This window comes from Colobus angolensis, unplaced genomic scaffold, assembly GCF_000951035.1.
Source record: "Colobus angolensis palliatus isolate OR3802 unplaced genomic scaffold, Cang.pa_1.0 Scaffold136, whole genome shotgun sequence".
Classification (NCBI taxonomy): Eukaryota; Metazoa; Chordata; class Mammalia; order Primates; family Cercopithecidae; genus Colobus; species Colobus angolensis.
This window is the reverse complement of record NW_012114444.1, coordinates 4,604,944-4,631,516: the sequence shown is the minus strand read 5'-3', so window position 1 is coordinate 4,631,516 and position 26,573 is coordinate 4,604,944. Positions and strand designations below refer to the sequence as shown.

The following is a 26,573-nucleotide window of genomic DNA, read 5'->3' as shown; positions in this document are numbered from 1 at the left end:
GGGCCAGATGATTATTTGGAGTGGGGGCTACTCTGTGTGCTGCGGGATATTCACCAGCGTCCCTGGCCTCTGCCCAGTAGATGTCAGTAGCGCCCCTCAGCTGTGACAACCAAAAGTGTCACCAGACATTGCCAAATGTCCCTCGGGAGAACAATCACCTTTGGGTAAGAAGTCTGCACCTGAGGTTTTCACACCGCGTTCAGGATTCTAGAGGGAAGGTGAGCAGGTAGTCTTTGGCCTCACCTTCCCCACCTTACCTTATCCAAGTACAGAAGTAACCGCAGTGACCCTTTAAAAACGTTGTGTGTCAGGGTCCACGTGGGATTTCCCAGGCTGCAAGACTCCCAGCCTTTAAGAAAGTGTTGAAAACCACTGTGGAAGATGATTTGGGATAGATGCTCCACCTAAGGCATGTGAGATGGCTAAGAGATAAAATAAGAATCACTCAAGATCTATTTCCAATATTTTATTTTTTACTATTCCATATGTATTTTTTAAAAAGTAAATATCCACCATATTTCCTCCTTTCTCCTGACTCTCTCAGTGAGCCCTTTCTTGACTACTGAGTTAAAACCCTTCCACTTCTTTCCTGGGACACCCTCTAGCCCTTTTGTGCTTTCTTCTGCTTATTAGTGTTCTACTTAATCAATTAGCTTTATTTATTTTATAAGTCGTCCTACACACACACACACACACACACACACACACACACACACACACACACTCTCAGCTCTCAGCTCCATCAAGGACGGAATTTTTGCCCGTCTTGTTCACAGCATCTGAAATGGAATGTGGTACACAGAAGCTGTTGTTGAATAAATGATGCAAACAATTATTTTTAAAAGGTGTCATTTAATTAGGAAAAAAAAAACCTGTATAAACCAAAGTGAAATGTTTGCAAACCAAAGCACCTCACCAGAAGTATATAATAACTACAAAATAATATTATGCTTGAACCTTGTTTCAAAATCTTTTCCTGGCTTGGTGAAAACCAATGCTCTAAAAATACACGGAAAAAAATATACCCTGTTATTTTGAAGTGCTTGTCTAGAAACATTGTCTCCCAAAATATTGAATAACAAGCTATTTCGAAGATCTACATGTGTTAGAAAAACAATCACATTAATCTGAATAACCGCAAGTGTCCTATTTTAGGGGAAGAGCTAGGATTTGTAGAGAGCATAAACTAGGATTGGGTATTATTATTTTTAAAATTCTTAGAAAACATAGGGCATTGAGTTGGATTTAACAGTACTTTAAAAATTATTTAGCAAGTCACAGGTAGGAGGGGCAGATATTCCAAAGGATGCACCTTCTGCTGTAACAGGCAGGTTGCAAATCCCTTAGGACAGGTTCAGCAGCATGAGGAATATCCAGGGTGTTGTGCAGGTTCAGCAGCATGAGGAATATCCAGAACATTGTGATGAGGAAATTTTCTTTCTCCTTCTCTCTCTCGCTCTCTCTCTGCATCTCTCCCTTCTTCCTCTCTGCTTTCCTTTTCAATTGTGTTTTTTTCTCCATGACATGCACATGATGATTGCCTCTTTCAGTATAAGATTCAGATTCCTGAAGGCCGAGTCAGCAAGGGCGTGGTGCGTCTCCTGGTTCAAGATGGAGATTCTGCATTTACATCAGCTTGGAGAGCAAAATTCAACATACTGCATGGCAACGAAGAAGGACATTTTGACATTTCGACTGACCCTGAGACCAACGAAGGGATATTAAATGTTATCAAGGTAACACCATACCAGTGATGTACCAACCAGGTGGTGGCAGACGCTGAGGCCTCTTCTGTAGGATCACTCAGAATGAACTAGGAGCTAATGCCCATGGATGCTGGGCGCTGAGACCATTATGTACCATGTGTCACCAGACAAGGAAGGCAGGGTTTCAGTGCCACTTCTGTGTATGGACTGAGGACTCCTTCTACCAAAATAATATCAATAATAAAACTTATTCTGATATGACTTAATACTTCACCATTTAATTTTTTGTTGTTGTAGGCATAACATAATAGATTTACATAGGCCTTAAAATGATTATTCTTTCTCAGATGTGATTAAGAAAATGAAACTATTTTCTTCGACACTAAAAGTTCTTTCTTTTCGTCTGAATTTTCAATGTTTAAGACTTTTAAAGTTTAAAACAAATGGGAGTGCATCTGTGTGGCCCCTAAGAGTATGGAGAGCCTCTGGCACTGTGCCTAATGGAGAAGCTGGCCTGGAAGAAAGTATTAATATTACCATCTCATTTACTGATTAGGAAACCAAAGCCCAGGGGGGTTAGGTCCTTTACACAAAGCCACACAGCTTGAGTGGTGGAGTGGAGGATCCCACTGGGGTAGTCTGACCCCAGTGCCTCTGTCTTCATTGCTCACAGCCGGACCTAGAGTGACCAAAGCCTCTAGTGCAGTGCAGTGCAGGTGAGTCACCTGGGCACAAGGCAGACCTGAGTCAGCAGGTCTGGTGCAGGGCCCAAGATTCGCCTGCCCATTTGACCAACTCCCAGGGGATGCTGATGGCCTGCGGACCATGCTATGAATACCAAGGCTCTGTAGACATTGCACCAGATGCCTGGGGTTGAATTTTCAAAATATTCCCAGCTTTTTAATCCTTTTAAGTCAGCTGACCACTTTGTACCCTGAATAACTATGATCATTAATATCTATATTTCCCTAAGTTCCCCTGATTTTTTTTTGCAGCATGGTTGTCTCATTAATGTTTCATTAGGCTATGGTTTTTGTTGCATTTTTCATTACCCTCTGAAGGATGGTGGCTCTTTTCAACCAGCAGAGGAGGAGGGGAAAATAAAAGAGAAAAGAACTCCATAAATGATTTGAAAATGAGCTGAAGACTGTCTTTTGATCATTATCAAAGACAATGTAAATAATAAATGAAGTGCAAAAGCCACAAGCTCTGAGTTCGCAATGATGACTGGGTGCTGGGCTTCCTCTGGCCAGAGGAGCAGCAGGTGCTAATGATATCCTCTCTCTGGGGTTCCAGCCTTTGGATTATGAGACTCGCCCAGCGCGAAGCCTCGTCATTGCCGTGGAAAATGAGGAGAGGCTCTTCTTCTGCGAGAGAGGAAAGCTTCAGCCACCAAGGAAAGCAGCAGCAAGTGCCACTGTGAGTGTGCAGGTGACAGACGCCAACGACCCACCAACCTTTCACCCCCAGAGCTTCATTGTCAGTAAAAACGAGGGCGCCGGGCCTGGGACCCTGTTGGGAACTTTTAAAGCCACGGATCCAGACAGCCAGATAAGGTGAGAAGAGAGGGCCAGGAAAGGCGGTTGTTTAAGTAGAAATAGCCACATAACCAAGAGGGCTCCTGTTAGAAAACCAGCTCCTTGGACGTGTTCACAAGGCTGCCTCAGTCTCGGTGATGAAAATACAAGAAGCCACAGTGCATGACCACTGGCCTGGGTTAAATGTCGTCTTCCATCCCATAGCTTTTTCTGACCCCACCAGGAGAACTCATGTGTTGGTTTTCCTTTGCATTTTCCCTGTGTTCCTTTTGTATTCTTTCCTTTGTGTGAGAATAATTCGTTATATTTGTCTGTCTCCCTGCTCTGTACCAGAAGTTATAAATCAGTACCTCTCTCGCTTCTGGGCAACAAAAGTAAGGTTTTTTTGTTTGTTTGTTTGTTTGTTTGTTTGTAAATTGTGGTAAAATGTACATCAAACTTACCATTTTATCCATTTGTAAGGGTACGGGTCTTTGGCATTAAGTGCATTCACAACGTTGTGCAGCCATCACCTCCATCCATCTCCGGAACTCTTTTCATCTGGCAAAACAGAAGCTCTGTCTCTATTAACCACTCATTCCTCATTCCCCCTTCTCCAGCCCTGGCCCCCACCATTCGACTTTTTGTCTGTCTGAATTTGACGACTCCAGGTTGTCAAAGTAGAATCATACGATATTTGTCTTTAGGTGACTGGCTTATTTCACTCTGTATAATGTCCTCAAAGTTCATGCATGTTTAGCTTGTATCAGAATGACCTTCCTTTTTGATGCTGAGTAAACATGTGTGGTATTGACACATTTTTGCTTATCTGCTCATCCATCGATGGGCACTTGGGTAGCCTATGGCCTGAATCTCCTGATGTTCTTGAAGAGATGAAATAATTTGGCATTTTTGGGTCTGTGTTCCATGAGACCATGATCATGGGGACAGAATGGGATCATGAGTCATGCCCCTTCTCTCTCCAGGTTGAGCTCAGCAGTTGACCCCAGACTCCATTCCACCAGCTTCACTCATTTCTCATGCTTGCGTGGCCCCTGTCCACACTTCAGTGTGAGATTCCTCCCCTTACAGCAACCCTTCTCAAGTCATCTGTTGGGAAAGGCTAGATATTTTTTTTTAATTTGTAATTCATTATGGATTGATAAGTTTGCAAAATATAATGAAATTTAATTACTAGAAAAATTATCATGCACTAGAGGGGCACAGCAATGCTGACAACTCTAAGAGCTTCTCAACACTTGCCCTTCATTTTTGCAGTTATCTCATTATGAGTAGCCAACCAACAGCTCACAGACCCCTTCGGGTGCACAATGGTGCACCTTGAGTTAGCATGGCTCTTAAGAAGTAGCTGTCAAACTATAGTGTGTATCAATCTCTGGGGGAATTTGTTAAAATGCAGATTGCTGGGCTCCACCCCTAGAATTTCTTTTCTTTTTTTGAGACAGTGTCTTTCTCTGTCACCCAGGCTGGAGGGCAGTGGCATAATCTCGACTCACTTCAACTTCCACCTCCCAGGTTCTCGTGATGCTCCTGCCTCAGTCTCCTGAGTAGCTGGGACTACAGGCATGTGCTGCCATGTCTGGCTAATTTTTGTATTTTTAATAGAGACGGGGTTTCACCATGTTGGCCAGGCTGGTTTCCAACCCACCCCTAGAATTTGATTGAGAGATCTGGGGCCAGGACTGAGATTTGCATTTCTCAGAAGCTCCCAGGGATGCCCGTGATGCTGGCTGGGGCTCCCTTTGGCACCACCGATAGGAGCCTTTCCTAATTCGCTGCTGTCTTCCTGTCTCTTGGGGATGGTTGGCTCATATGTAGGTCTCAGTAAATGTTTGGGTTGTGCTGAAATCAAGAACTAAACAGTCCATCGTTATAGCCTCAATATGGCTTTGTCCAGGAGGCAGGATGAGTGTGTTTTGTGACAGAGTGGAGGGATGATCTGGGTGGGGGGCAGCTCTGGTTTCGTCTAGTTCTGCTTCATCTGCATTAGCTGAGGGAGCTGCCTTTTGGCCTGAGATAATCCACAGGGGAACTCTGAGTTTCTTCCCCTCATTTGTAAACATTGCAAAATCACAGCGCTTCTAAGGAACTTCTGGAACTTTCCCTAAGAGGTGAAGCAGTGCACAAAAAGCTTCAATCCCTTTAAAAACTGTGACCCACCCAACATGAGAGAGGAATCCTTGCTGATCCTTTGAAAAACATTTGCCCAGAGGATGAAGGAAAAGCGTAAGGAGAAACTGCCCCTCTCCGCACCTTTCTGGGACCTGCACTTTTTGTTGTTGTTGTTTGCCTGAGTCCAGGATATTCCTGCTGTAGGGCCACAGCAGGTAGCTGTGGTTGGCAACCTGGCAAGATTGCAAAGGATGCCATACGATGGCTGGCAGCTCTTAGGAATCCTGGAGGGTTTGGCATGGCCCACCCCTTAAAGCGGTGTCGGGTTCACATAGGTGACGGGGATGTAGAAGACCACTTTGAGGAACAGGGTTACCCACCTGTGGACCGCTGGGGCTCTTCTGCAAAAGGAACACACCAGGGGTAAAGTCCTAGGCTTCTGTTGCAAGGGCAGTTTGGTTTTTCACACTAAGCTAGCATCATCTACAGGCAACTGAAGATGGGTTCCTTTCCAGGATGAAACATTTCCCCGAGACAGACAAAACTATGTTCAGTCCAACAAGGAGGGGGACAGTTGGTGTTCCAGTGAATGTCGATTCCACAGACTTAGGAGCGTCTTTAGGCTGTCCTCCCTGCGCCTCCATTCTGTTTGTGAATTTAACACTCGCATAGTTTAATTTCTCTTACAATTTCTCAAATTACTTGTGGTAGAAATAGTGTTTCTATGACATATTTTGTTTTTTTTCATGTAACTTTTTACATCTTTTGATGTAAGTTTTTAATTTTAAAAATTGCTGTCCGTTTTCCTTCTACAAGATATAAACTGGCTCATGACCCAGCAAACTGGGTCAGCGTAGATGAAAACTCCGGAGTGGTCAGCACCGTGGAGCCAATTGACCGAGAATCCCCTCATGTCAATGACAGTTTTTATATAATCATCGTTCACGCTGTTGATGATGGTGAGTGTTTACCCAAAATTGGAAGAATAAAATGCTCATTCTTGCTTCCTGCGGGAGAATAATCCTGGTGAGAGTCTTTCAGCACAGCTGAGAAAAGGATAAAATAAACCTTGTTATCACTCTGCATCCATGCTGGTGATTATTTTTGGTAGTAATTCTTGAAATGGTAAACAAGGGACCAATACCATCGAAAGAGGGCAGTATTCATTCAGAAGAGACAAACCAGCAAGGAGGCTGCAATCAAACCCAACATCTTTTTCATCTGTTCATGAGCTAACTCTTTAGCTCTTTGTCAAAGCGGATGGTGTGTGATAAATATTTAGCACAGCTTCCCTGTGCTTGGGATGGCATACGAGCTCAGGTAAATGGGACTGTAAGGGACACATGTGTCATAAACCAGGACGGGTGGTTTTATGAGCATGTTTCAGCACTTTTCTCTACGCTCTCCTAAGGCTGAATCTTTAAACACACCAAAACAAAGTTGAAGAAATAAAAATGTTCAAATAACTTTAACATTGTATTTAAGAAAGCCTGTGAACTAAAACCCAAGCTCCAAGTGATATGTCGCTGTACGTTCCACTCTGTAATTACCTAGTGGAATGTTGGGGGTGGGGGGCAATGGAGACAGGAAACACGGTTCCTAATCAGTATTAAGGGAGGAGAAAAAGTGGGGCCAGTGTTTCAGGGCTCCCTCGTTCTGTTATGGATGATTTTATGATTGGTATTTTTTTTTTTTTCGTTTATTTTTTGCTTTTTGTATTTCAAAAGCTTTTGGGGTACAAGTGGTTTTTGGTTACGTAGATGAATTATGCAGTGGTGAAGTCTAAGATTTTTATTTTTTGCTTTTTGTATTTCAAAAGCTTTTGGGGTACACGTGGTTTTTGGTTACGTAGATGAATTATGCAGTGGTGAAGTCTAAGATTTTAGTGCACTGGTCACCTGAGTAGTGTACCTTGTATCCAGTGTGAGGTTTCTTATCCCTTGGCTCCCTCCTCCCCTGCTTCTGAGTCTCCAGAGTTCATTATATCACTCGCTTAGCTCCCACTTATAAGTGAGAACATACAGTATTTGGTTTTCTATTCCTGAGTTATTCACTTAGAAGAATGGCCCCAGCTCTATCCAAGTTGCTGCAAAAAAACATTATTTCATTCTTTTTTATGGATGAGTAGTATTCCATATTATACATATGCCACATTGTCTTTATCCACTCATTGGTCAATGGGCACTTAGGTTGGCTCCATGTATTTGCAGTTGTGAACTGATGATTGCCACTTTTTTAATTAGAAAAAGTCCTTTTAGATAATTGTAGATTCACTTGCAGTTTTAAGAAATAATCCAGTGGATCCTGAGTATCCTTTGCCAGTCTCCCCCAGGGGAACACCTTGCAGGACTACGGTGTAATCTCGTAACCAGGACATCAACGCGGAGATGCAGCGCATTTGCCTCTCCTCAGGGATCCCCATGGGGCCCTTCTTTAGTCACACCCATTTTCCTCCACCCCACCCATCCTTGACGCCTGGCACCATTGATTGACCTTTTGTTTGTTTAACGATGCCACATTCTACCTTGTTCTACAAATGATTTGAGGTGGTAAGTGCTTTATTAGCTTACCTTACCCAGATATTCTGAATGTTCATAAAAGCAGGAAAACAGATCATCACATGCATGCCAGGAGAGTTATGATTTGAAAGGGAAACAGTTTAGTATTTCAGGAATATTTGTTTTCTGAGAGATGGAGAGTGCTCATTCTCCAGGGCTCTGTGTGCACGAGATAACCAACTCCTGAAACTTCCTCCTCGTACAAGGCTTCCCCCGGCAGACTGCTACAGGGACCCTAATGCTCTTCCTGTCTGACATCAATGACAACGCCCCGACTCTCCGGCCACATTCCCGCTACATGGAGGTCTGTGAGTCTGCCGTGCATCAGCCCCTCCACGTCGAGGCAGAGGATCCGGACCTGGAGCCCTTCTCTGATCCATTTACATTTGAATTGGACAACACCCGGGGAAACGCAGAGGACACGTGGAAGTTGGGGAAAAATTGGGGTGAGTTTTTGTACTGGTCACGGGCAAAGAGTGGAAAATGACAGACATCCAATTCAAACAGTTTTAGGCAAAAAAGGACTTTATTAGCTTAAAAAGCCACAGAAGTCTGTGTTCTGGCAGAGCTGGCTCTAGGTGCGCAAAGGATATCCCTGGAAGCCACCTTCCCACACATGGTCTGCTTTTCTCTGGGTTCCTTCATTGTTAGGAAACTCTCCTCATCGGGGGTAGGAGGCTGCTGGGAGTCCCTGAGACATATCCTAACATCTGGCAAGAAGGGTGTTTCCCGGGAAGCTCCAGGATTGATGTCACAGTTTGACCTGGGTCAGCTGCCCTGTCAATCACTGTGGGTGGGACTTAGGAGGGCAGACGTGCTGACTGACTGGTTCCCAGCCCACACCTGGACCTTGTTGGGATCTGGGCTCAGCCTCTCCTGATTCTTACTGAGAATTCGGGAAGTGTGGGCTTCCCTAAAGAAACACTGGGGCACTGTTATCAGAAGATGAACTTGCTGAGCAGGTTAAAAGCAACTGGCACCCTCTGTCAACACTCTCCTCTGTGCCTCTAGCCATGGCATCTGTAGACTGTGGCATGGTTTCAGCTGAAACTGTGTGCTCACGTTGGTAGTTCTCAGACCTGGAGTGTATGGTAAAGAACCTCGCCTTGCCCAAAGAGAGGTCTGGTCTTTGTCCTTGGGGTCTGGGTGATCTCTATTGGGATATCATGTCTGATACCAGTGTCTCTTTACCTGGGTGTCTTGAGCTGAGCCAGATAGGGACAATGTGATTTAGATTGGGGACTTCTAGTCACATAGTGTCAGTCGACTACCAGAGAGGTTGGAGACTGAGGCCGCCCACCTGGGAGGCCCACCAGGTTGCCTGACCAAGCCCCATGAGGACACTGGAGCCTGAGGCTCAGGTGAACGTCCCTGACTGCAGCATCCCATGTGTGCTGTCCCTCACTGATGCTGACCTGGCTTCTCAGGAGAGGATGATGAGAAGCTCTGCCATTGGTGCTTTTCTGGACTCTGCCCTAGGTGCCTCTTTCCTTGTCTGATTTTCATCTGTATCTTTTCCTTGTAAAAAACGGCACCATCGCCGTAACAACTTTCAGTGTGTTCTGTGAGTCTTTCTAGAGAATTGCTGAACCTGAGGGTGGTCTTGGGAATCCATGAACTTGCAGTTGGTGTCAGAAGTGAGGGTGCCCTTGAGGACCCCTCCCTCTAACTCTGCAGTTGGCTTACTTTCATATAGAGCTTGGCCCGTGCAGGGCATTTAGTAAGCATGCATTGAGCAGATGAGCAGATGAGTGAGTCAATGCATGCCATGTTCTTTTTCCCTTTGCAGGTCAGTCAGTTGAACTTTTAACCTTGAGAAGCCTGCCACGTGGTAATTACTTGGTGCCACTCTTCATTGGAGACAAACAGGGACTTTCCCAGAAGCAAACTGTCCATATAAGGATCTGCCCCTGTGCCAGTGGGTTCACGTGTGTGGAGCATGCAGATGCAGGAGTGGGGCTTCTTGTGGGGGCCCTGTCCCCTGTCTGTGCAGCATTTGTGGCTCTGGCAGGTCAGTGGTCTGTAGGGGTGTCCTGGGACTATGGCTCCTCTCCCCAGGCAACAGGCCAAGGGTATGGGGTTTGCTGGGGTAGGAGACAGCCGATGGCAGGATTGGTGGAATGGCTTTGAGAATAACTTCTGGGTGTACTCACACTCCTAGATGCAGATCAGAGGTTGCCGTGTTGGCCAGGCAAGATCCCTGGCCAGCAAAAGCAGCCTCTACTCACAATGGAATCCATCGGTAAACATAGTCAAGGAGTGGTCCTTTGTAATAACCATGGAGACAGCAATGTACAGATGTCCAGGCTCCTGGACTTGGCAAGGCTAATAAGAAAGCAGCTTTTCCAAGAAACAATACAATATTACTGGCCAGATAGTATTATTGATTAATTCAACAAACAGTTACGTAGCATCTAGTTGTATCCTGGAACTGTGCTAAACTTTAGAGCTACACAGATGATGAAGATGCAGTTTGACCTTGCCAGTTCATGACTGAGTTATAAATAAACAGAATAAGATCCTCATGAAACCTCTGATATGGGTGAGCTTGTCTAATCTGTTTTTCCCCTTTGTCTTATCACAGTGGCTCTGCTTTTCCTGTTGCGACGCTATTTTGTGCTTGAACCTAAGAGGCATGGATGCTCTATATCCAGTGATGAAGGCCACCAAACACTGGTCATGTATAATGAGGAGAGCAAAGCCACTTCAGCCCAGGTAGTGGAATGTCATGCTTTGTGTCTTATGGCAAGGAATTCAATAATACACAGACATATAGCGTGTGTTTTTTCACCCACTGTACCACCTCTTAATTCTTCACTCTTACCCATGTTTCAGTAGCAAGTGGGAGAAAATTCTTGCAAAAACTAACTCAGATAAATGAATTTATTGTTTTAGATCAATGATTCTCAACCATGAGCAGTTTTGCCCCATAGGGGGTATTTGTCAGTGCCTGGAGACAGTTTTGATGGCCACAGTTAGGAGTGCTACTGGTGTCTAGTGGGTTGAGGTCGGAGAGGTCGGAGCTGCTAAATATCCTACAACACACAAGACAGTCTCTACCACAGAGAATTACCTGCCCCAGTCTCCTAAGTGCTAAGTCTGAGAAACTGTGCTTAGGGAAAAAGTGATTTTTATTAGGTAGACGTTCCCTAAATGGGATTGTGTTAGGCTCACTGGTTACATGAGTCTGAGCTGGCTTCTTGGTAGATCATAGCAGAACCTGCTCTTCTACCATTGTCCGGCAGAGGCCAAGCAGAAAGCTCACTGCCCTTGGAGGTACAAGGCCTGGGCTCTGTTTCTGCCTTCGCATCTCATTGGCTTCATCATTTAACCCTACATCCTCATCTGTGAACTGGGATGATAAAGTCAAATTCTCGGATAGGTTGTGGATCAAAGAGGATGTCTAACACATCCTCTTTGAAGGCACCTGACACATGAAGGCACCTAAGGCAGAGCCGTATGAAGTAACTGGCCAATGGCCACTGGTTTTTCAAACCGGCTGCTTCTGAAATGGGTCCTGTGTTATCGTAGTCTCTCTTGCAGCAACTCTGGGCTGGGGTCAGACAGACAAAGAGATGAAAGCGTTGTGAGCTCTCCTGTTTGTCTTCACATCTAGAATTAAGTGGTTGATTTCGAAAATGAACGCAAAAGAAATGTCAAAAGGAAACACACACAGAGGATTCGGTCACCCCATCTTACACCTCACCAGTGGTTTTTTCCTGGAAGGGAGAGACTTGTTGAATGAAGTGAGACACTTTAGGGAAAAGATATTCCAATGAACTTTGATGTGATGCTCATGTAATTAGAGAGTTTCTCAAAAATATGTGATTGAAGAAGCTGGTGTTCGCCTAAGGCTCCCAGGGTTCTTTGCATTTTGTCTTCCCTGCGGTGTGAAGGAGGGAAGGGAGGTTAGGCTCCTCTGGCAGGTACGTGCCTGTGCACCCTCCTGTGAGCCCTTCCTGGGTGAGGAAACAGGAGCAAGGTCCAAACTCTCCAGATTGTGAAGTCCCCTGGAAGGAATCTCCCCATCCCAAATGTGAGAGCAGCAGCAAACTTGATTTGTTGTGTAATTTTAAGAAGAAAACCATCCGGACAAACAGCAGTCTTTGTGTAAGAGTAGAATTTCTTGCCTTGGACAGTTCCAGTGGCTCAGAGGCTCAACCATGAAGGGAAACAGAAATGGTTTCCAGGCCCAGGGGCTGTGCCTCAGTCTCCTCCTTGGCAGGAGAGAGTGAAAGCTGCTGAGCTTGGAGGAGACTGGCAGGAATGTTGCACTTCCTGAGCATTGGTTCAAGTTGTAGCTGAGATGGAAGGGACAGTGGGGATGCCCTGGTTACCCTTCTTTCCCAGCAGCTTTGTGATTGTCTCTTGGAAAAGAGGAAGCAGCTGTAGAAGCAGTGTGGGTGGAAAGGAACCTTGGCCCTTGTGATGCTAAGACCAGGAGGGTTGGAGGGGGCTTAATGACATGGTGGCACTGGTCAAAGACCAGCTATGCCAGAGGGACAAGAGAACCTCATGCTGGGCAAGGGGCTCTGTTCTCTTCTTGTACCAACAAATCTTCCTCTTGTTTCGCATTCACAACTAAAGCACATCTCCATTCCTGCTTCAGTATCTTAGGGCTCTGAGAAGTGGGATTCAACAGACCTGAGTGTAGATTCCAAATCTGTGATTGATCAGTTACGTAATCTAACTGATTCTGACTTTCATATACAAAGTGAACTTGATAGTCTTCTGTCTCCTAAGTTTGTTGGACACTTTAATCAAATAACACATGTCAAATTTTCAGTACTAACAGTCATGCAATAAAGGGTGGCTGGCAATATTAGCATTATTAGCAGTAATTACTGATTATGTCTTTGTAACCTTGGTAAATAAGGTCATCTCTAGGTGCATTATCCCTCTGTCCATCTTACACAAAGATACCAGCCTACATTGCACATCCACTCACCAGGAACATTGTGTGCTCTTGGGAAAACTCTACGCAAGACATCATCACTAGGTGCACACATGTTGTCACATTCTGCTGCTAAACTATAGGGATGCTGTCTGATGGTGATGATCTGTGGAACTGCGTAGATGCCTTCCCTGCATGTGGGGAAGCTAAGAGCCCTTGGCCAACAGACATCCAGCATCCATCAACCTGATTCCCTCAGTGGACATATGTGTTGGTTGGTAAATGAATGGGACAATGCACAGAATACCGTGCAACAGTGGTGACCCCAAGAGCCATCACTATGAGCCCTAGAAAAAGACAAGCTTTTCAATTCTGAGGGCTCCTGAAACGAGCCTTTTACCATCAGTTTACACGGAACACTGAACCACGACAAGCTCAACCTCTCAGCGAGCAATTACAAAAGGCAAACAGAAATAACATTCTTTTCCCATATAAGTCATCCAGATTTATAGGAGAGGTGTATTTTTTACAGTCTGTACTTCTGTGATGGCATAGATACAATGTGTTTTGGAGAAAATGTCATTCCTTTCCTTCTGTTTTTATTTCTGCTATCTGTGATTTCAGCCCTTGCTATATTTCTTTCTCTGTGTTCTACAGACATGGTCAGATGTTGAAGGCCAGAGGCCGGCTCTGCTCGTCTGCATAGCTGCAGCAGGACCCAAGCAGGGAGCTAAGGTAATGTGCTCCTTACTTGCTTCTGGATTTCGGAGAATTGACTTTCCTGACAGTTTCCCTGACAAGGAACACCTGGGATGCTCCTCCCACTGCCACATCCAGGGAGGTCCTTCTGCAAGTCAGCAACCCCAGCCCCCACTTGCAAAGCCCCATGGTTCCCTTAGCCTAACACACCCTTGCCTTTCTGTGGCCAAGTTCCTTCATCTTTGCTATGGTGTCGGATGACCCAGTGCTTCCAGATATCACTGTGTCTAGTGCCATATGGTGATTTTTTGCCATATGCCTATGGCACTTGGACTATGTATTTCTTAAGACACTTTTTTCTTAAAATGGGCTTGTGTCCGCATTAAGTACATTTATTTAAGTAGGAAACTTTATATTTCAACTGTAAATGAAAACACAGTTTTACTTGTATAAAGAGCAGGCAAGTGTGAAAATAGCCATGAAAGAAGTAGGGCACAATGACTGGGTGGACGATGTCACTGCCAAAGGCCTGGGGCCCCTCTGCAAGGAAGGCAGAGCATGGAAGCCAGGCTAACACCAGAGTGACACTTCCTCCTGGATGTCATTAGGGTGTGGAAACAGAATTAGAAAGGGAATAATTTTCTCACCATGCAAATCAGTGTTATTTAAAATTGTTTCCCAAGTAGCTAAATCTTCCATTCCATAAGTAGTAGGTGTCCCCTACTTTGAAAACAAAGTTGACCCAGGATTGCCATAAATGAGCACGTGCCTGGCCAGGGCTGTGAGCAGGGCTGGGTCCGCTGTGCATTCTGACCATTAATCCCTGCTCCTGGGGGAAGGGCGTCCCTTTTCTAGTTCCTACAAACTTGCCTCCTGGGCTGGTGGGAGCCTTCTCTTTCCTTCCTCTGAGCCAGTCCGCAAACTTCTAGAGGCCTAGGCGTTGCCCTGAAGGGCACACTATGCACTTTGCATGCCTCATCTCATTGAATTTTCACCAGAACCCATAGGGGTGTGTGTGTGGTGGGGGCAATCTTGCTTCCCTGTTTTACAGGGGAGGAAACCAAAGCCTCCACCTTCTAGGTTTTGGTGTATCTCTGGGTTCTCTTCAGTGTCCTGCGAATATTCTAGTAAGTACCTCTGTGGTGACTGCTTACATAAACTGCCATTCACATACTTTCTCTAAGTGAAGCCATCACTTATGATTTATGGGTAACCTGATATTTTAAAATCTGCTGCATATAGCATGAAATAACGTCAATGAGACCATTGTCAAGGTCCATTGCCTCCTTTTTCTTTGAAATTTAACTTCATTATTGAAGCATCGCTATTAAAATAATAGAAACCCAAAGCAGAAAATGCCCACAATCCCATCCCTAAATCTAAACAGTTTCACCTGTGAGTGTCACCTTCTAGATCTCGTCCGTCTGTCTATGCAGTTTTCAGGTGTCTGTGTCATGGAAAGCACATTAGCGTCTTCAGGTTCAAGCCTCCTCTTGCCACACGGTTCCGTTGCACCTGCCCTTTTATTCCCTGCCTCTCTTCATTTTCCTTTCCCCGCCACTGCGCCCTCCCTCTCATCGTGTTAGTTTGTGTTTGCCTATGAGTATATGAGCAAGGGGAAGTGGTGGGAGGTCGCACATGCCCACTTTGTTTCCAGCTGGAGAGAAATCCATTCTCCTTTGAGTAAATCAGCATTTCCCCCCTAGGATCACAAGGAAGTGCCTCCATCTGCAGCGAGCAGGGCAGCCCAAGCACACTCTGCTCTGGGGAGTTGGGTGAGTTCCAGAAGGTTGCTCCCTGCTGCGGCCATCTCACTAGTGACTGACAGTTGGTTCCCCTGAGAGAGGGCCCTTGTAGAAGATTTTGTGATACTGTCAGAAAAAGACACAGAGTCAATGAAAATCTGAGAAGTTGGGCTTTTCCCACGCAACTCTATTTCCATCTATAGAACTAGGTATCACCATCATTGGCGGCGGCTATAGAACTAGGTATCACCATCATTGGTATCACCATCATTGGCGGCGGCTATAGAACTAGGTATCACCATCATTGGTGGCGGCTGTTGTTTTTAGAGTTGTTTGATAATCCTGATCAAATATGACACTTTTTAGAACATCCACGAATAGATACATTTTCTCATGTCCTTCTAAGGGCACCAGAAATAATGTATAATATTAAGAGCACAGGACTTTGACCCTGACTAAATTCCAGCCCAGTGACTGCGTGCTTCCAGCGAAAGGGAGGTCTGACTTCCCCTGTGTGTTGTGTCTTCATGTATGCTACATACAAATTCTAGGACTATTGCTTTGTGAAACAACGTTTTCTGAAATAATTTTCGACTAACTAGAAGTTGCAAAAATAGTACGGAGAGCTCTTGGGGGTCCCCCAAAGATACCATCTTATGTAACCCTACTCCGTGATCAAATCAGAAAATGGACTTTGGCACAACACTATGAATACAGTTCTCAATCACAGACCTTATTTGGACCTCACCAGTTTAACTAGCCATTATTTAACAGAAATTTACTTTTCCAATATAGAATTTAAAAGAGGTATTCAGGGTCTAAAGAGCCATAGAATCATATCCAATTTTTATGAGAGAGAGCTTCTAAAATAAATTCAAGTTCTCTATAATTTCATATCTTTGCACAGGCAGTATCTGAGCAAAGATGAAAACATGCTGTTCTTCTTTGCACAAAGATGGTGCCACAAATCCATCACCGAAGGGCTCCTGCATTGATGAATGTTGGGTTCCATGTCCATGCAGCTGACCCTTCTGGTCCTGGTGTGTCCAGCTGCATGGACATGGAACCCACACCATGGCACAGGGCCTCCCACTCTAAAGAACCCCTCCTTGGTTTAATATTCTACTGTCACCATCTTGAAATTCTTAATTTTAAACAAAGGGCCCCCAACTTTCATCTTGCACTGAGCCCTGAGAGTTGTGCAGCTGGGCCTGGGTCCTAGGAGTAGATGTGTGTCATTTGTTTGTATTCAGGGCATGGCCATGGCACAAAGAAAATCTTACTGGGTGTTCATGGACCCAAGACAGAGCTTGCAAATCTAATATTCTCATGTTCCTTCTTCACAAAGCAACTATGAAACTTGTTCATGAATTTCTGCTATGAATATCTATAGTCTTTAGAATTACTATATCTTTAGTACAAAAATGAAAGGCAATATGACTGCAAGAATTTCTAGTTATGTATTTGCATCCTTTGGTGATTTATTTGAAATCAGAAAATATTTCTTTCATCTTTCTTTAATTTAAGGGTTATGGCGAGCTCTTTGAGTCAAGAGGTGTGAAAAACATATACTCTACTCCTGTAAGTACAGATGTAGGTGTTACTGTGAAAAAATTTACCTTATTGTTCTGTCTAAAAGCTGTGGAAAGCCCTGAAAATTGGAAATTTGGAAGGAAAGAGGTGATAAAAAAATATGCCCAACATCCAAACAAACTGAAGGAGAAGCGAATGTGAAGAGAGGTTGGAAGTAGTTAAGGCACATTTATCCCATGACTTGAGGGCATAAGAGCTTTTCAGTCCCTGGCAAATTTCTTTTGCTGCTGAGTTGCTAAGACCTCAGTCATAGGCTGAGTTTTCTGCTGTGCTTTGTCACAGACCTATAGAAATGTTAAGCTGAGGGGGTCTTAGAGATCATCTAATCAATTTCTTTTTCTAAACATGTTTTGCAGCAGAATTCTTCTTTTCAAATGAGATCCTACAAATAACTCCATTGTAAATAAAACGTCTAAGTACTAATTTTGTATGCATTGACATTAATAACAGATACCTATTACCGATAAAATAATGATTCTGATGTAAACAAAAGGAAGTCGAATGTTGTATATATAGTTTGCAAAATTATGTTAACTTAGCACCTAATTTGTTGCCTCACATTATTATAAATTGGTTTTTAAAGTATCAAGAAAATTTTGATCTTCCCTTGGTGATCAGTCTCACATTTACCGCCACTCTTGGGGGCTGGCCTTGCACCTGCGTGAGCCCGGCAGTGAGGCCCCGGGTGCTTTGCTTGCCTCCAGGCCAGCCTGACTCACATGATTTCATGGTGGGATTTGCGGGTCCCCAGGTAGCCACTCCTCCTGGTAGATGCCAAGCCTGTTTCCTACCACTGTACCCTCTGCCCTTAGATAGCACAGAGACCCAGATCCACAGACATGGGCCAGATAAGCAGGTGACTGCCAGTAGCCCATCATGGAGAACAGTGGGCAAGGTTCAGAGGAAGAGAAGCCAAAATGAGCAAGGAGGGGCAGTGTAGTTGAGGAGGAGTAAGGCATGATTGAGGCTGTCAGCAGGAGCAAACCCTCCTGGCTGGGCTCACTCGGGTTCCTTCCTCACTGAAAGTGTGTTTCAGCCCAGGCACTAGAAGGTCTAGCCATGAGAGATTGCAGGGCCTCCCTCTCTGCCCCAACACAAAGAGAGGAAACGTGAACAAACTGCCCTGGGCCTGGCTCTTTATCTCCAAAAGAACTGTGCTGAGTATGCCCCATCTGTGCTGGGGCCACTGACACACAGGGGTTGCAGGGTAGGATAAGGGCTCTGCTGTGGCATGAAGCTCTACTGGTTTGCTTTCAGGCTTACCCAGATGCCACAGTGCACAGACAACTCCTGGCTCTGGTGGAAGGAAGGATGGCAGAGACATTGAATCAGGTAGGGAGGGCTCCCCTTGTGCTGTGCACTGGCTATGGGTTCTGCATCCCCACTGTGCTCCAGGCTTGATCTGGGGACACTTCCTCCTAAATCACTGTGTTAGTCAGCTAAGGCTGCCATAATAAAATACCATAGCCTGCCTGGTGGCTTAAATAACAGAAATGTATTGCCTCATGTTTCTGCAGGCTAGAAGTCCAAGGTCAGGGTTCCAGCATGGTTGGGTTCTGGTGAGGGCTCTCTTGCTAGCTTGCAGATGGCCACCTTCCAGCCGTGTCCTCACATGGGATGGAGAGAGAGATACCAAGCTCCCTGGTATCTCTTCTTATTAGGGAACCAGTTCCATCATGGGGACGCTACCCTCATGAGCTCATCTAAACCTAATTGTCTCCCAAAGGCTCCATCTTCAAATGTCATCACATTGGGGTTAGGGCCTGAACATATCAATTTGGAGAGGGAACACATTTAAGTCCATAGCGATCACTTTCATGGGAATCCTCCATCCAGTGCTGCTTTGCAGAACCCAGCTGAAGACAGAATTGACACAGGACAGGCAAGCCCCCAAACTGGGGATTAGCCCAGGAGGGTTTTTGGAAAGAGTTCAAAGGTGAGGTGGTGGTGTTAGACAGCAGTCTTTTATCGAACATTACTGCTCCTTGCAAGGCAGGGCTAACTCTTAGGCAGTATACTCAGAGTCGGAAATGTATGGGATGTTGGCAACTGTATTTATACCCACTAAAACCCACTTTCAATTACATGCAAATTAAGTGGCAGGTTGATACAAACTGAGGGGCTGGTTATTTAGAACTTTCTAGGAAAGGGGTGGTAACTTCTGGGTCACTGCCATGGCATTAGTAAGCTGTCTTGGCACTGGTGTGAGTATCTTGCACCAGTGAGCAATGAGGGCAACCAGGGATCACTTTCGTCTCATCTGCTGGTTTCTGCTGGTTTTTGTGGATTTTTTTGTTTGTTTTTGTTTTTTTAACTTCATCCCATCTGGACCAGATCCTGTTTTGGTCAACAGGGCTGTGACCAGAAAACAAGACCTGCTGGCCTCCTACCTCAGAATGAAGGGTCTTTTCCTGCAAAATTGTGAAAGAAGTAGTTTTGACTGCTCTGAAGGGGTCTATTGGGTGAGATTCTGATTTTAGGCATATCCTGGAAGGTCCCTCAACACAGCCACTGTGTAGTCCTGGGAAGATTGGAAAGCAGCTTGGGAGCTGGGCACACCCATGGGCAGGTTTACATGGATAGGGCAGAGCCAGTCCACATGCTCATGTCATGGAGGCTCTGCATGACCCCTGCTTGGGGAAGGATGTACCGAGAAGCTGCCCAGGCTGTTCTGACTCTAAGCAGCTCCTCCTGTTGCAGGGCAGTGGGAACTCAGGCCTGTGGAATCATCAGCACAAAGGAAGACATAAATGTAGACAGTCTCTGTCAGGCTAGACTTATTTTTTTGACAAACACATGTATGATACTCACTTTGTTCTAGACTCTGTTCTGAGGGCTTGAAAGACATTAACTCTCAGTCTGCACATCAGCCTCTTGGGGGAGGTGCTGTCATACACCTTTTTATAACATGAAGAAACCCAGGAACAAAGAAGTTGGGTAATGTGTCCAAGGTCACAGCCATAGAAAGCAGTAGATTTAGGGCTCAAATACAGGCAACTGGGCTCCAGGGTCTAGGCACTGGGGGGGCTCCTTAAAAAGCAGCAGTCCCCAGCACCAACTCTGTGGACCCTGCTGTAGTGGGTCTTGGGTGCGCATCTGAGCCTCTGACTTGAGGTCCTGGGATCCTGTTTTGTGGAACACATTGGTGAGCCTGGACATCTCCTGCTGTGCTTGTCAGAGTGGATGACAGACAGGGCTGTGAACACTGGCCTGAGGAAGTGAGCCCGGCTGTGTCTAGATGTAGAGTCAGTACCTGGGGTCTCCCCAGTGTCAGCTTCCTCTGGTTCCTGTCACAGTCCACAGGTGGGAGCTCCAGCTCTGTGCCCCAGTGACAGCCCCAAAGGTGCTATAGGCTTGGCCCCTTCTCACTGCCACTCCTTAGCCCTGCAGAATGGGTGCTGTCTGGCACCTACTTCAAGAGAACACAGACATCTTCTCTGAGCCTAGAAGCTTTGTCTAAAGCCAGGCAAGCCAGGCTCCTACAGAAGGGGGCTGTGTACCCACAGAGTCGGGGCTGCAGGGCACTTCCCCAGGCCCTGACTGCTGGTGAGGAAGATGAAGGATAAGCTGCAGGGAAATTTCCGTGTGTCTCTCCTGAGCTGACTGTAACCTGCCTGAGACGGCCAGGCTGTGTCATTACTGGTGATGACACAGGGTCACTAAAGCACCAATGAAAGAACCATTTTCACTATAACCCAATGTGGTAGATGAATCCAAAAACGGAGGCTCAGACAAGTTGCTCCAATGGTAAAGGCATGAAGGACAGAGCCAGAAATGGGGCGCAGAGTGGCCAACTACAGACGGGCCCACCTGATCGTTGAGCAGCGTCAGGGAAGTCTCCTCTCTGAGCCTTAATTTCTCATCTACCAAGTAGAGTTGGGGCAGCTCTGCTACACTCTTGGGTGAAGCTTTGTGCAGACAAGATCATGTCTCTACGTAAAACGTAGGATGTGGTGATTGTGACATAGTATCCGGCTTACCCATTTTCGCATTTGTGCACACACACATGAATGCATGTCCATGCACACATACCGCTCATGCCAAGTGGACCATGTGGACAGTATTGCAGGTCCTGCCTGGCTGAGCAGGAGGGGGATGTATTCCAGCTGCGGGCCCCCCTCCTCCTCTGCAGGGCAGGGAGGCAGCTTAATTCAATAGAAGCTCAAAGCTCTGCTTGGTGGTGTGAGAGGAGGGAACACCAGATTAGAGGACCCTGTTCTTTCCTCGTGAGCCCTCTAACTTGGATGGTGGTGATGATGAATTATTGATCTGATGAGGCTTCCAAAATTGCTGAATCAGGGTGCAGACACCCGCTGTTCTGCTGTCAGCCTGGGGGTTTTGAAGTTGAATCCACCCAGTGCAGCCGCCACTGCAGATTCTGTTTTGCTCTGCACACACCATGTCCATCGCTAATTGTCTATTCAGCTTCACTGCAAGAACGTGAACAGACTCCTAACACCTAGGCTGGAGCTTGTGTGTCTGCTGGTTTGGATGTAAAAACTTTCTTTCTCCCCCCGCCCCCAGCTCCCCCATGCCATATGGTCAGACAGCGACCACAGTCCCTGAATAAGCAGACCCAGTTAATGGACCAGATGTGCAGGTGAGCGTTCCCATGCTTCCGGTGGGCACCAAGCCTGACATAGCAGTAGACTGGGGTGGGGAGACAGCATTTCCCACTAAACAAGGGCCCAGGCAGGGCTCTTGAGAATCAGAGGAAGCTGGAGACAGCTTGTTGCAGTCACTGGGCGGGGCAGGGCGGGGGGCATAGTTAAGAGCTTGGAAGCCCAGGGTCCCATCAGAATGGGGACATGCATGGGGTCCCTGGGGCCCCAGAGCTGCCCTTTCCAGGCCCTCCCCACCTCCCACCTTGGGGTTGAGCCCCAGGATTCCGACTGCTTTCATGCTCTACATGAGCTCACCTTCTCAGAATTACTATCAGTAGTGACGGATTAGACAGGCTCCCACTAAACCCATTCCTGCCAAGGTCTATGGAACTGGCTCTGGGTTCAGATAGCACCCTCTACAGGTATTAGAAGGTAAACAGGCTAAAACCCCCCTCCCCTCCCCTCCCTTCCCTTCCTGTCCCCTATTTATTGAATCACTCAGGCCAGAAAAGTCTTCACAGAGAGATGACTTGGGTCCTGAATACTGAGTTGGAATTTGCTGGGTGGAGATTGGCAGAGGAGGACTGTCTAGGGTTCTAGGAAGAGAGGAATGAGCAGATACGAAGCCTAGGAAATGTTTCTGGGGTTTGTGCAGAGGGTGGACCTGAGGCAGGAGAGGCTGGGGAGAGGAAGAGATGGTGAGAAGACGGCTGTTGGGAGGGAGAAAGCCATGACAACCCTACAGCAGGGCGGCTTAATGCGCAGAGCAGGTACCTCTGGCTCATGTCAGAGATCAGGGTGGGTGTCAAGCTGGAACCTGCCCAGGGTCCTCCTACCCTGTGGCTCTGCCACCACTCAGAACTGGAAATGAGGCTAGAGGACAGAAAGAGCGAGAACGGAGGCTCTTGGGGAGGTTTTCACGGCCAGGTATGTGTTCCTGACATCCCTATTTCATCAGTCACATAGCCACATCTAGCAGAGAGGCAGGAGATGTGATCTTGCCGGGTGACCAGAAGAACAAGAAATGAGTTTAGTGAACTCCTTGCCACTCTTGCCCCAATGACTGGAGATAGGGACCTATCCTCAGGCATTTGTCATGGGGCTGGAGGAGAGGGGACAGAACTAGGAATATGGCTGAGCATTTGAGAGGATGGGGCAGGGGAGAGGTGGCGATGACTCTAGGTTTCAAGGTTAAGCAGCTGGGCTGTTGGGGATGTTCTGACTTAAGCCAGGCTAGAGTTTCATGAACTTTGGTTATTCTCGCACGACTGTCACACTTGTGTTTAACCCACTCACTATTATATATTTAATGCATTTCTGTAAAGCAACTCACATGTTAATTAGCTTTTGGCTTTACGATCAGCTAAGTAATGTTACTTGTGAAATCATGGAATTGGTGTGCTTGTTATTATGTTTTGAAATATACGATAAAATGGCCATTGACTCAAATAAATATGTGTTCTGATACCACTGAAATCATCTAATGCTGCAGGGGTCAGTGAACTTCTTATAAAGGGCCAGAGAGTAAATCTTGTAGGATTTGAAGGCCAGGTCCCACAGCTCAGCCCTGCTGTTCCATGAAGGCAGCCACAGATGATACACAAATAAATAGTCTTGGCTCTGCTCCAGTAGAACTTAATTTACAACAGGTAGTGTGGGGGATTATCCCCTGGGTTTTAGCCAGCTAGCCCCTGTAACAGGGGGTGCGCACTGTACTTGGCAAGCATTGAGGGAGGGGCTGTGGGAGGAGGAGATGCGGGCTGTGGGCAGAACCACAGCGGTTTCCAGGGTGTTGAGTCTGAGGTCTCTGTGGACATTCTCGTGGAGCTGTCTGGTTGGAATCCTGGCTCTGGATGTGACCGTAGGGAGTGTCACAGACAGAGATGGTGATTGGGACGTCACCATTGGTTAGGGATGGATGAAGCCATGGCCTGAGCGTGTACGGGGAGACTGGAGGGCAGTGGTTTGAGGAGCCATGTGGGTGAGAAAGGGGTGGCAGGAAATGGTGGCTGCCCTTTTTCGGAGGGAGGCTGTGAAGTATGAGCGGATTGAAGGACAGACCTGAGCACATTTGTGGGTTGGAACAAACAACCCACAGCAAGAGGCCAGGTAAAGATGAAGAGAGAGGGGACAGTTGTCCAAATGAGGGTCTGGGGGGTCATGGAAGGGGAGGTGTCCAGAGCACAGGACAGGGAGGGGCCAGCCTCCAGAAATGAATCTGCAAGAGGGTGGGAGTGGGTGGGAGGCCCTCCTGAGGGCTCCTGTCGTACTCCTGGGGCGGCCACCAGTGTGTCACAGTTCCCTCTCAGACTGTAAAGTGGGATGTCTCCCCTTAGCCTGACTGCCACTTCTGGGACTGTAGGAACTCCTGTGTCAGCTGAGGACGTGGGGCCTGAGTGCTGTTACTACTGCATTGGGGTGTTCCTCGAATCAAACCTAGAGAAATGAGCTGGGTATGGAAGCACATGGCATTTACCTTCTCTTTCCCCGACTTTTCCCCAGAAACTCCATGTTGCCGACGTGCTGGAAGATGACCCCGGCTACCTACCTCACGTCTGCAGCCAGGAGGGGGAGTGTGGAGGGGCCTCATCCCTCAGCTCTCTGGCCAGCTTGGAACACGAACTGCCGCCTGATTTGCTGGACTCTTTGGGTTCAAAGGCGACTCTGTTTGAGGAAATATATTCAGAGTCAGGTGGTCCTTCCTAAAAAAATGTACATTTTGGAGAATTGAAATAATTCATGGAGGGGAATCACTATTCATGGATTTTTCCCCTTTGCTCTTCTTTTCCCTCCTTAAAAAAAAAATCACTTTCTAGTCCCAGGAGGAGGACACACTATTAGTTTGAATTAAATGCTTTGATATTCTGAGATCAGCCATCTGGAACCCAAGCAAAGCCACAAGTTGTGCTTTCTTAAAATTTCATTTGTCATATTTTCTAGAGAAACTTGAATTTAATTGTGTTATTCTTAGCTTCCACTGGCAGCCTAACTTTGAGGGTAAGTGAAAATATAACCCATCGATTACCCAGCCACTTGGGAACAGCAGGTAATACTGAAGAAAAATAAAAATAGATTTTAAAACGTTATTTACGTTTCTATGATTATGATTCTGCTTCCATTTAAGGGAAAACTTAGGTAAATAGAGAAATGTTTTCTATAACATTTGTGATCAGTATTTTAAGTGATTTTTAAAAAAATAAGTATTGATCCTTATTCACTTTTTGATTAGATAAATAGATAAAATATGGTATCTTGGGAGAAATGATTATGCTGAAAGCTTTATAAACAATACACTCTTTAAAAAATGAAGAGCTGACATAATTTAACTTGTATGTGTTATGTAAGTAAAAGAGTTTAGGAGCCTTTGAATGAATAAGTTCTGATTAGATTTTATCTTTAAACAAAACCACACAATTTAATTGGTTTTTACTTGTCCACTTACTGCTAATGTCAGTTTCAGGGGAGGAAATGGTTTCTTTTAAAAATCTTAATAGGGAGACATATGCCCTAAAATAGTCAGTTTTCTAGTCTGTGTAGTAGATAAGAGACTGACTAAGCAAAGTTTAAAATGCTATTAGCACACTTTAATGCACATATTGAATATCTAAAAGTCTACAGCCATATAAAATTTTTATGTAATTAGTGAGCAAATGCTCTCTTTCACGCCCTGAAATAAATCAGTAGAAACATGTTTGCTGTTGAATCAACGAAGTATTATGTTAAACGGTGAGTTACAGCTCACAGTTAAAACGTTCCCCTTCTTTTTGAAGAAGCTGTGCAAATCATTCTTTTAAAGAGATCTGGACTTTCTCACCTGGTTACCTCGCTCTTTCTCTGCTTTGAAAAGCTGAAAAAGAAGAAAAACCACATTTAAAGCACTGGAATGTCTGAATGGGATGCTTGAATGTGTAGAACAGCTGTATTGATCCTAGCATGACTCAGAGGACAGTCTAGGACATTTTCTGAGTAATTCAGGATAAAAGTCATTTTTTTTAAGAAAAATATATGTGTTTGGACAACAAAACAAAATAAACACATTATTCAGTTGCCTCCTTATACTTACCTCTTTCATTCTGTTCCCTGTAGATTTTTCAAAAATTCTCTCAGGTTTTAAAACTTTATTATTTTATTTTAAATAATTGACATATAATAATTGTACATATTCATGGGGTACATAGTCATGTTTCAATACATCTACAGTGATCAAATCAGGGTAATTAGCATAATCATCGGCTCAAACGTTTTTCATTTCTTTGTATTAGGACGGAGCATTCAGTATTCATCCCCCTTCTAGCTATCTAAAACTATGTGTTATCGTTAACTATAGTCATCCTATAATGGTATAGAGTGCTAGAACGTATTCTTCCTAGGAATAATTTGCTGTAATTTTGTATCCTTTAATACATCTCTCCCTATCCCTCTTTCCCCCTACCCTTTCCAGCTGCTGTATCCTCTGTTCTACCTTCTACTTCTGAGATAAACTTGTTTTTAGCTTCCACATATGCGTGAGGACGTGTAGTTTTCAACTTTCTGCTGCTGGCTTATTTCTCTTAACATAATGTCTTTCAACTTCATCCATGTTGCCATGAATGACAGAATTTTTTTATTTTAGTGGCTGAATAATATTTCATTGTGTATATATACCATACTTTCTTCATGAGTTCATCTGCTGTTGGACAGCTAGGTTGATTCCACATCTTGGCTATTGTGAATAGTGGTGTAATAAACATGAGATGCAGATGTGTCTTCAAAATACAGATTTCTTTTCCTCTGGACAAATGCCCAGTAGTGGGATTTTTAAATTATATTGTAGTTCTATTTGTAGAGTTTTTCAGGAACCTCCATACTCTTCTCCAAAGTGTCCGTAGTAATTTACATTCCTACCAACAGTGTATGGGTTCCCTTTACTCAGCATCCTCACCAGCATTTGCTTTCTTTATTTAATTTAATTTTTTTTTTTTTTTGAGACAGTCTCACTTTGTTGCCCAGGCTGGAGTGCAGTAGTGCAATCTCAGCTCACTGCAACCTTTCCACTTTCTGGGTTCAAGCAATTCTCCTGTCTCAGCTTCCCAAGTAGCTGGGACTACAGGCACGAGTCACCATGCCCAGCTAATTTTTTGTATT

The 26,573-nt window shown here is 45.4% G+C and overlaps 1 protein-coding gene across 2 annotated transcripts in view; it reads left to right on the top strand.

The window, feature by feature from the left end:
- CDH26 (cadherin 26) overlaps positions 1 to 25,947 on the top strand; it is a 53,743-nt gene extending 27,796 nt beyond the window's left edge. The window contains exons 8-18 of one of the 2 annotated variants that reach the window (XM_011934500.1): positions 1,551 to 1,736; positions 3,003 to 3,262; positions 6,173 to 6,315; positions 8,121 to 8,360; positions 9,704 to 9,925; positions 10,499 to 10,629; positions 13,466 to 13,543; positions 15,214 to 15,282; positions 16,780 to 16,833; positions 18,103 to 18,177; positions 23,952 to 25,140. In XM_011934500.1, coding sequence (XP_011789890.1) covers positions 1,551 to 1,736; positions 3,003 to 3,262; positions 6,173 to 6,315; positions 8,121 to 8,360; positions 9,704 to 9,925; positions 10,499 to 10,629; positions 13,466 to 13,543; positions 15,214 to 15,282; positions 16,780 to 16,833; positions 18,103 to 18,177; positions 23,952 to 24,155 — 1,662 coding nt within the window. In that variant the 3' untranslated portion in view covers positions 24,156 to 25,140. Of the gene's footprint in view, positions 1 to 1,550; positions 1,737 to 3,002; positions 3,263 to 6,172; positions 6,316 to 8,120; positions 8,361 to 9,703; positions 9,926 to 10,229; positions 10,457 to 10,498; positions 10,630 to 13,465; positions 13,544 to 15,213; positions 15,283 to 16,779; positions 16,834 to 18,102; positions 18,178 to 23,951 lie in introns of those variants that run through there. The other variant, XM_011934501.1, reaches the window with a different exon arrangement.
- Positions 25,948 to 26,573: the final 626 nt, after the last annotated feature.